The following is an 11,302-nucleotide window of genomic DNA, read 5'->3' as shown; positions in this document are numbered from 1 at the left end:
GGTTTTATTAAGTTGGCTAATTGTGTGATGTAGGTGTAGCCCTCCCGCCGGGTAGAATCCTATGGCTTCTAGGTTCCTATGGTAGGAGTCTGTCTAGGGGATCTTAAAGTCACCCACTACCCCGGCAAAGGCACATCTTCTCTTCAATACCTATAACCCAGATCTCAGATCTTCACCTGATAGTGTCAGATTTGTGTTTTCTATTTGGAAATATTAATATAAAAAAAACACTATTGTCTTTACCTTTAGATTTTAAAATACAAATCTCTCAAAGGGAGAAAAAAAAGAATAATAAACAGGTCTTTCCCTACAGAAATCACACAAAATTATGGCAGATCAATAAACATGCATTTATTATTCTCAGTAATAATTAAATTCACAAAGTCACAACCAATAATCACCATAAAATAAAATAAAATAAAATAAAATAAAATGTCAATGTAATAAATTTACCCAGCTGGGATTTTCAGTACACAGATGGCGCGCTAGTTGGAGCTCTTTGATGCAAAACCAAAATAGGCTACTCACGAATCAGGGAAAAAGAATTCCAATTGCAGAATGATCACTCTTCAACGAGATGACAAACAGCAACCGTGACGCAACCCACGACGACGTTGAGTAGGCCTCGATGAACTCCTCCCTCGTGGTGGTTAGATGCATCCGCAAAAATCCACACAGATCTCCCGATTTCGACGATCTCTCGGTGTTAAAGACAATAGACACACAGTTGACATGAACTCCCAACTACATACACCACTGCGGTACTTTTACCCAAAATAAACACGGGTTTATTCTTCCGGATTTCACACGAATTACTCAACTTCTTATATCTCAAACTGCAACACTGAACTTGAGAAAATAAACACGAGAATATTCTTCCGGATGATTTCACAATCTAAAATAATAAACAAATCAACGTGATAATAAAAAAAACCCACAGATTCTCTCACATGGGATCCTCGTGCTAGATATCCTCTATCTCTTTTACTCACGTGAAACTGAAGTGCGCATGCAGTCTTTCAGCGAACTCTCTCGCATTTATTTTCTGGGCTGCAAGCTGCAAACTCATCCATGAATTTTTCCAGTTCACACTCTACTCTCGTCACCGAGCTAGCACTCAAAGAAAAATCTGCGTGAGCGTCGAACACTGTCAGCTTTCTTCGCGTCGAACTTCCCAGAAAAAACAAAAACCTCGCGAAAGATTTAGGGGTCAAAGTACACAGTTTTCATTGTCCAACTGAAACTCTCTCAGAATACTCAATAAAATGCAGCCATTGTATGAGTTGTCTTCCCTTACACACATATTGAAAAAAACTTTTATAAACATGTCTCATGTTTAAACATGAAAAAAAAAAACAAAGTCGATCTACACTTTGTTTGAGTGTATGTTTTCAGACCCACATACAAATAATAAAGTTCTCTTTTTAAAAAAAACGACAGTGATACATTTAGAAACACAAACATTTATCCAGGTCTCTACATAGGTGTGTTGCTGTGTTAAGTGTTTAGAAAAAGTACTTTAAGTAAATATGAAGGACGCATTTGAAGGAGTCTTTGTATTGAGACAGACTTCGTCTCGCCGCGGTGACGCAATCGGCCTTCGAAGGATGAAGTCTCTGAATCGGGACGCAGCAAATGAATCAACGGCTGAAATCACATACTCTCTCCAGTAGACCTTATTTTTAATAAGTTATTACTTCACGACCGCTAAAAAAGCCCGTTCTATACAGTATAAATGAGTGTGTGTATGAATGTAATCCAGACGTACTACAGTCTGTTGTCATCATCATGTGATCTACAGCGTCAGTTGCACCTCTTCACTGTTATTCATAAATCCTCTCCTGTGGCCTCATGGGATAGTAAAGTGTCCATCGTATCACACTTCAGGATCTCTCCAAAAGTAGGTCATCCAAGAAATTTTTGCTTTTATGAGTTCTGTCAATTCTTCATCCTTCTTTTGTCACACACTGTTTTTTGCCTACTAGAAGGAAAGATGTGATTTCGGATGCAGCCGTTAACTTTATCATCCGATTTAAAACACTGATTCATTCAGGAACTATTGTGAAAGTGACGTGTGAAGGACAAGTCTGGAAACCCAAACTCAGAATTTGTCCTCTGCATTTAACCAATCTGACTCTTTAACCATTAGGCCACGATTGTGTTTCTCAGTCGCTCTGTGGTTTGTTCTACTGTGGTTTCGTTTGGGAATATTTCAGTTAGCAGTGTAAAGTACTCAATAATAGATTCTTGTTCATTAAACTGTTGTATCAAAGCAATATTACACTCACGTTCAATATTGAACGTAAGTTCAATATTAATACGTTTAATAGTAATAATAAGTATTAATAAGTTGTTGGTCTTATTAAGAATTAAGAAAATAAACGCTTTTGTTCGTCTGATGTTGCTTTATATGAATAAAGGATCATATTAACATGTGGACTCGTGAACTGTTTTGTGAAGTCTCAATGAAACAACATTAAACCAAGTTAAATCTGTTACTACTGAAGCGTTTGCATAGAGAGTGTGTTTTACATGAGCGACACACGCTTCAGTGCTCTGCATGTGTTTATAACTCTGTCAAACACCAAACATGATCAACAACTCTTTTTCACTATAACTGAACCTTCAACCAACAAAAATGACTTTCATCACCATATTGATCTGGATGCTGGCAGTATTATGTCGAGGTTTGTGTCAGGCAAGATTATATACATTATTTATTATGTGTATTGTGAAGATATATGGCTGAAAAAGTGTTTGTGGTTTCTAATATTTCTCTCTTGTCAGAATCTGTTGGTCAGGTGACAGTGACTCAAACTCCCTCAGAGCGCCTCTATGAAACTGGACAATCAGTCACTGTAAACTGTATATTTAACAGAGATCCAAACTGCTGTCACAATGGAAACCATTTTCTTAGCTGGTATTTACTGAAACCTGGAGAAACTCCTAAACTCCTGATTTTTGGATCAATCAGTCGGCAGTCAGGAACTCCATCTAGATTCACTGGCAGTAGATCATCTGGGAGAGATTTTACTCTGACCATCAGTGGAGTCCAGACTGAAGATGCTGGACATTATTACTGTATGAGTGCACACTGGATCAACAGTAAAGATGTGTTCACACAGTGATAAAGAGTCGTACAAAAACCTCCGTCAGTCAGAGTGACTGAACTGAAACTGCAGCTGCTCAAACACTTTCACACACACACACACACACACACACACACACACACACACACACACACACACACACACACACACACACACACACACACACACACACACACACACACACACACACACACACACACACACACACACACACACACACAGATATTAGACTGTGATCTGATCTGTAAGAGACGAGTTTGACTCTAATATGCTCTAAATCAAATAAACAAAGTGTGTAAACTGATATAAATCAAACAAACGATAATTGCACCATATGCTCTTTTGTTTTTGTACATTAAACTACACAGTAAAATAGTTTCACCAGCAACAAATACGTTTTTACCTGTAAACCTTTTTCAAGTTAACTATACTTCATCTCACACTAATGAATTTATTATTCATAACTCATTTCTCATCAGCAGAAGTGAAACTGTTCCAGTTCAGAGCGTTGAACCAGTAAAAGAGTGAAACTGTGAGTTTGAGGTGAAAATCTCATTTGCATTGTCAGGTTTAGTGATTGTGATGGTCTCAGAATAGAGCAGTTCGTCTCCAGTGACCATGTTCAAACCCCAAGAGCTTCATTTGACATTTACTGCTGAATGCAGCTGTTCTCAACTATTACAATCAATCAAAAGCAGCTGAAACTTTAGTGCAGGACTTTGAAGCAACGACACACTGATCAATGATGCAGTCCAACACACATGTAAGCTTGCGTTCAAATGAAGCTTTATTGAATGAACAGCAATGGCAGCACATTGACAGACTGCTTCAGTATTGAGCTGTAAATCACGTGACGCTCAAATACGCTGGTCTTCACTGGAGACACATCAGCACTCGGAGCTCTTGAGGAACGAGGCCTCGTGAGGAGCTCCGGCATGTGTTCCTCTGCAGACCAAGAGCTTTGCGCCTTCCCAGCGTGCTTTGCTGAGGCTCAGGACGCTGCTGCGACTGTAGAGACCGTCCCGCTCGCTCTCTGCGCTGGTCTGAACCCCCTCGGTGACCTCTGACCCGTCCAGCGTCCAGCTCACCGTCGCCCCCTGTGGAGAGTAAGAGCTGAGCAGGCAGAGCAGAGCGGAGGAGTCTCCAGAGACCAGCAGAGACACGGAGGGAGACACGGAGGGCCCGGCTGAAACACACACACACATTCATGGAGGAATCAACATCATTTCACTTTAAATATACAAGTTACATTTTTAATGATCCCCAGAATGAGTTTGAAAAGAGTAAATTGTTTATATTGTGATGTCGTTATTGATCTAGAAAACAAATTGAAATGATATTTTCAATATTAATTGTGTTTTGAAAATATTCTGCTGCAGACACTCATAAACATAAACATTAGCAAATTTAATATATTAAAAAATATATTATTGTATTATAAAACTTGTGTTTCATGCGTTTAAAAAGCCCTTAATAGTTACATTTACCAAGAATTATAGACAAAAAGATATATGAAGAAAAAATTGAATAGTTTTAGTAAAAAGTATCAGCAGTCAATACATGACATGAACTAAATATTATCAATAATAAGATGTTAAATTATTTATGTAAAATGAAAAATGACATTTAAAATTATTTATATGAATTATAAAATTTAAATGAAAAATATTTTCATTTGATTTTTCTCAGAATTAAGTTACGGAACATTTTAATCTCAATCTCATTTTTAAAAACAATGTCCACATGAAAACTGATTAATTGTGATTTATTCATAAGATTTAGAAAACGAATTTAAATTATATTTACTTTTACTGTATTTATATAAAAATTCTGTACAAACTGTATTTTTAAAAATATTCTTCTATTTTAATACTCACAATCAATCATAGTTTTCAGCCCATTTTCAATTATGATTTTTTTTCTTTATGATTTTTTATGATTTCTGTTAAGATTCAATCATAATCATCAGCAAAGTTTAAATGATTGATTTTTAAAATGCTCATTTACTAAATTTCTCTTTATCTGATTGAAATGCATTAAAAAGTACAATCATTTCATCTTTACTTTAGTTTCACTTCACTGCTTTCATTCATAGACATTATCCTGAGTTTAGTTTGAAAATATTCTCCATTAAATCAATATTGACTTTTACTGAATGCACACTGTAACAAATTATTATACAGTGCTACGGTAAAATGCTACGGTAAAAATTATTAATTGGTAAACGGTTTGATCCTTTACTGTATAGTGAAAACTGTAATAGTTTTGGAAGTGAAAATATCAAAACTGTCTTTTCCTTACCGTAAATCAAGTTTAAGATACATTCATGAATATAAATCGGTTCTCTGAAGCAATCATGATATACTTTAAAAAATATGACATATTGTCCGTTCTGCATTAATTAAAATGTTTAACTGATTTTCAAGTACTTCTTCATCCAAGTGCAATTTAATCATTTTATTGTGATATTTTATAAGATTTAGGAATGATCATTTCAATATAGTTTTGAAAATAATCACCATTCAGGACACTTCCTTGTAAACAGAAATACAAGTTAACTTAGTTTAAATAATTAAATTTAACACGTTTATCAACTAATTTATTTTATTTTTTGCCTGATGATGATGCTGATGAAATTTATTTTGTCTATATTATCCAACTTTTGTGTCAAATTAAATATATAAAGAAATACAATGAAATGTCAGCTCATGTGTGAAATTACTGATGTGAAACATTATGAATGTGAATGGTTTGGAATGTAAAAAAAACATGGAATATCACTAAATATGACATATTCATAATGTAGCAGACAAAATAAAAAAATTAAATGCATGCAAACAATCAGTAAAATAGAATAAAATGTGTCTATAAATAAGATTGGAAATATAAGTAAAGCTTTTCAGTAATACATTTTGATAATAAACCAAGAACATTTTTGCCAAATATTCTTAATTAACCTTAAACCTCCTTTAAAAACACACACATCATTAAGTTTCATTAGATAATTTAAGAAAGACTCACAGGTTCTGATCGTCAGTTCAGTTCCTCCACCGAAAGTCAACCACAGTGTTTCATTCTAGTGTAAGCGTCGTACAAAAACCTCCGTCACACTCAAATGAACACACACTCCAGCAGAGAAAGAGAAATGAACAACACACACACACACACACACACACACACACACACACACACACGCTGATATGAGACTCAACAGCAGATCTTCTCAACATCAACCATTATTGTTAAAAAAAAAAAGCCACAAAATGTTCATCTTTAACCCTTTGATGCACAAGCCATCCAAACCCCTTATAATGCACATCATGGGTCGTATTCATGTTATTTCATCCATGGCTTGGCATTTTTTTTTTTTTCATCTTTTGAAATCACTGTATTTCAGCATTTATTTCCATGATCTATGAATTTATGATTTATGAATATTCAAAATATCTTGTTTTCAATTATCACATAATCATATTTTAATATCTCCTAGGTTTTGTGTTACACCACGCATGTAATCAGGGTGTTGTGCAGTAAAGTCGGTGTAGTTATTGAGGGTGGCAACATCCAGCACATTGTAGTATTGGATAATTTCTGGTTTCTTAACACTGTAATCAACCACTTTTTTTCATCATGCATGGTGCTCAGGAGGGCAACTGCCTTTCCCTTCTTCGACACATAGCTTACCATGGTCATGTTACCATTGAATCCAAATTCTGAGCTATGGTTCTCCCTCAATTTGGATGGCTTCATCATGACAGGCGGTATGTCTGGCTTGTTCTGGGGAAGAGTCCCCTGACAGACGTAAAGGGTGACCGACAGCATTGATTTATGACAACAAATAAAAATGATGAATTATGGAGATACAGGGTTTCCGCCCAACAGCGACAATATATACTTGAATATATAATAACGTTATATTTCAACTTTTATTTTTTTGACCTAGCTAACATTAGATAGAATAGAATATGTCAACAGCAAACTAGATAATTGTAAAGATTGCTCAGAGTCGGTAAGATCCATTTGCAGCTTTTATTCGATTTGACAATAGCAAAGGGGCAAGGCAAAGAGTATTCAGATAGACAGGCGTAGGGGTCCAGGTCAGGCTGAGATCAGAAGCACATTCAGGGTCAGGTAGCCAGAGAATGATCGTTGAAATCAGCAACAGTCCGGGATCTAAACCAGTAAGGGGAAACACGAGGATAAACGCTCAGTAAGTTAACCAGGGCTAGACAATACTTCGCACTAAATGTGGGTAGAGAGCTGGGTAAATACACGAGCAGATGGAATACAGGTGTGAGAGCACTCAGTGGCAACAGGTGTGTGAGTGAGTAAGATAAATGCATGATGGGAGGTGTAGTGCTAATACTCGGGAGACGGCTCCCTATGGGTGATGAACGAAACTCCTGCGTTACAATAATAGTATTGGACATGTTTCTCTTTCACACTAGTAATGGATTTCAAGGTCAAGGTAACGTTAGCCTAAACGTTCAAATATTATATCCAGTTGTCTTTCACAAAATATAAAATATTTTCTGTGACAAAAAAATTATAAAATAAGACTTGCATGCATGAAATATACAAAAGCAAGGCGTGTTGAGTTGTGAAATGTGTGGCAGGTGAATAGTTTTCTGCAGTAAATATGTTCCTACTATTTACAAATATCAAAGGTTCCTATATGGGTCATTTTTGACCCATGTGTGTAAAATTGATGTAGAAATAGAAAAACTGTGTCGGTTTATAAAGTAAGAAAGGAAAAATAAACATAATGATTTGTGGAAATCAAAAACAAGATATTTAATTTATACCTGGATTAATAAATGATAAAATACATTTCTTTCAAAGATTCAGCAAAGAAATACTCAGCCACGATTGAAGTAACATAGGGAATGAATACGGGTCATTTTAGACCCATGTTGTGCATTACAAGGGTAGTGACACAAAAACGATTTTAATTTGAAAAGTAAGAAAGGAAAAATTTAAATAAGGATTTGTAATGACCTAAAACAAGTTAATTGAGGAATACCTGGAATACTGAATAATGAAATTAATTTCTTGCAAAGCTATAGAAAATGAAAACTCTGTCGGGTCACTTTAGACCCATGCTGTGAATCAAAGGGTTAAAAAATAAATACGTATTACATGAAGCCTGAAATCATTGTCATGTTTCATAATCACTCCCAAAATACATTCATCACATTTATACCAATTCTATTGCCCTGCTTTATAATGAAATCTTCAGCCAGATTTAGATGGTCATTCTCTATTGGATGACCTTTGACCTGTTATACAGTATCATGGATGATATAAATCTGCAGCAGGAATTAAATTCTCTCAAAGTCTGAATGAAACTGATCATTAAAACAGTGTTAAGAGCGAGAAGATCGACCCAAAATAACATGAAGTAAATCATGAGTGTTTCTGAAAATGATAAATAGAAGTTTATTAGCAAAGATACTAAAAGGCAAAACAGTGTTTTTGCTGTCTTCAGGGAAATGATGTGGAGTGTGTTTGCATATTGATCAGATCTTCAGTGTGTGAGAGTGTTTATAGTGCTGTGAGTTTAACACTTCATCACTGACACACACAACAATCTTCATCAACATGACCTTCATCATCATCTTCATCTGGACACTTTTATACTGCTTTATACAAGGTGAACAGTTTATATTCTGAATAAATCTTTTAAATAATATTATTTTAACACAGCTTTAAACTGACTAATAAATGAACAAACTTTATGGACTGATAAATGAATTGTTTTTTAGGATGTAGAGCTCAGATCACAGTGACTCAGAGTCCTGTAAATCCTGCCAAACCAGGAGAAACTGTAGAGATGAGCTGTAAACTCAGTCGTGATGCAACAGACTGCAGCCCACCCTGTGTGTCCTGGTACTTACAGAAACCTGGAGAAGCTCCTAAACTCCTGATTTATTGGACCAACAGCCTCGAGTCAGGAACTCCATCTAGATTCAGTGGCAGTGGATCTAACAGTGATTTCACTCTGACCATCAGTGGAGTCCAGACTGAAGATGCTGGACATTATTACTGTCAGAGTTATCATGAAACCGACAGTGGTGATGATGTGTTCACACATTGATAAAGAGTCGTACAAAAACCTCCGTCAGTCAGAGTCACAGTGACTGAACTGAAACTGCAGCTGCTCAAAGGAGGATCTGAAATAACATTGTCACACTTGCATCTGAAATAAAACCATATAAATTAATCTGACACTCTTAATAATTATAGAGGTCAGAAAGAGATTTTGTGCTCTTATAGATCAGTGACACATTTGAGATCTGAGTGATTTCACTTTGCCATATTTGCCGGCTTTTATTTATAATAGATCTTAATTTTCATAATACTCAGTATCCTAACATGTCATTTGTTTATTATGCACTGTATTCATACTATATACTGCAGACAGTAAGAGTTTTATATTAGCTTGCTGTATTAATTGTAGCCGTTGATCAACAGTTCAGTTTAACATTAAGGCAAGACAAGTTTATTTATTGTTGCACATCTCATACACTATTGCAATTCAAAGTGTTTTAAAGAAAGGAATTAAAAGAATCACAAAATAAAAGCAAGGGAAATTTAAACAGTGATAAAAGAGATATATGATAGAGTTAAATGAATTAAAAGAGTAAAAAGATGATACATAGATAAACTTGTTGTGTAGAAATTCTGCAACCTTTCAGTGTGACTTGATTAACTGACCAAATCTGAATGATTATTCCTGTGGCCAATCTCTGTGTTTGGATATAAGAAGCCTCTCTTTGACCCAGACATGTCCTGTGAGGAATTGTTGAGTTGTTGACAATAAGTTCCTTTTGATTGTTTGATATGTTTGATATTTTGAATAGGCCTACATTAAATTCTAGTTGATTTAGTTTCTTTGATCCTATTTATTTAATTTGTTAAAGGTGATTTTAGATATGATTTAAAATATGCTAATGTGTTTCTATTACATTCATTGTTTCTATTTTATTTATGGTTTTATTAGAAACCAACAATAACCATCACTTGTCATCAATTAGAAATGTCTACTCATGAAGCTCTAGCATAAGTTCTGCTGGGAAGGTTCAATTGTTACGTCACTCATTACCTTCTCATCTATCCAATCGTGTTCTAATACTGTGGTATATAAGATCGGCACTTACAAAATGTCTGAGTTCGCAGATGCGGACGCTTCCATTCCCCTCCACCAGCACCAGCACAGTCCCTTCCCGTTCCTCCCACGTCTTCAGGCAGGAACTGCAGAGTCCGGACCCTTGGATTGTGAGCTATAGACGGGGCCTACGCCAAAGAACTTTATTGCTTGCGCGGCTGTCAATAAATGTATAATTATTACAGTATTCATTCTCCCGAGTCTTTCTGGTAGAACTACATGTTAAATAAACTGGGAGAAAAAAGACAGATGACTATATGAGAATTAATGGGCATCATTCCGACAACAGCCAAATCAGCCTAAGATTCCTTCAAAATTTCTAAATATTGTGTATTGTATACAAAGTTGTATGTCATTAATGTAATCTCTATACTGCTCACAAGCATAATAATAAAATTTTAAAAAATTACTCGTTAAAAAGTCCTCACTTTCTCAAGACTATGTGCAAATTATACACCATCAGTTGCTATTTTATGTCATTTTCACAATTATTAACAACAAATTTAAAGATGAACACATAAATTCAGTAATTATAATCTATCAACATAATATTCTGTAATGTGACATTCTGATTTTTACTTTTGATATCTTCGGGATATATATTTTAATTACACTTGATTATACAATGGGCGAATACTAAAGCTCACAATATAAAACTTTATGCGATATAGTTTTCAGGTGAAGGCGACAAGAAAGCATTATACAGTCTGTATATTGATATCAAATCAAATCAAACAAATAAAACTGCCACCATGTTTTTGAGCTTTTTCAAGTAGCTTTATCTTTCCCTCGAAGTTTATCAAGATAATAATAAAGATATTACTCATCATAACTGTTCTTTCAAAATTACTGACTCTATCATTCATCTCAATGCATTGTTAATGATTAAAGCAATTTTAATATTCTGATGACCTTTGCCCTCTGATGAAGTTCAGTGACACAGTACTGTAGCAACTCTGTCATTTGAATCATCAGAAAGCCTGTAGCTTCAGACACATGAATACATGAATAAATGTTTATGACT

General features: G+C 35.2%; 1 long non-coding RNA gene and 1 gene segment (V, D, J or C); one reads left to right on the top strand and one right to left on the bottom strand.

Annotated features, from left to right (window-relative positions):
* Positions 1 to 11,205, bottom strand: part of LOC143727988 (uncharacterized) — a 30,659-nt gene extending 19,454 nt beyond the window's left edge. Inside the window, exon 1 of the long non-coding RNA XR_013199837.1 lies at positions 11,191 to 11,205. This is a non-coding gene — a long non-coding RNA (uncharacterized LOC143727988). The remainder of the gene's footprint in view (positions 1 to 11,190) is intronic.
* On the top strand, positions 8,607 to 9,440 carry LOC143727923 (immunoglobulin kappa variable 1-39-like). The segment is given in 2 exon segments: positions 8,607 to 8,763; positions 8,876 to 9,440. Coding segments are annotated over 2 exon segments (384 nt in total).
* Positions 11,206 to 11,302: the final 97 nt, after the last annotated feature.

Source organism: Siphateles boraxobius, unplaced genomic scaffold (genome assembly GCF_051911475.1).
Source record: "Siphateles boraxobius isolate OS27281-9 unplaced genomic scaffold, OSU_SipBor_1 12, whole genome shotgun sequence".
NCBI classification, from domain to species: domain Eukaryota; kingdom Metazoa; phylum Chordata; class Actinopteri; order Cypriniformes; family Leuciscidae; genus Siphateles; species Siphateles boraxobius.
Note: the sequence above shows the minus strand (reverse complement) of the source record. Positions and strands in the feature narration are given on the sequence as shown.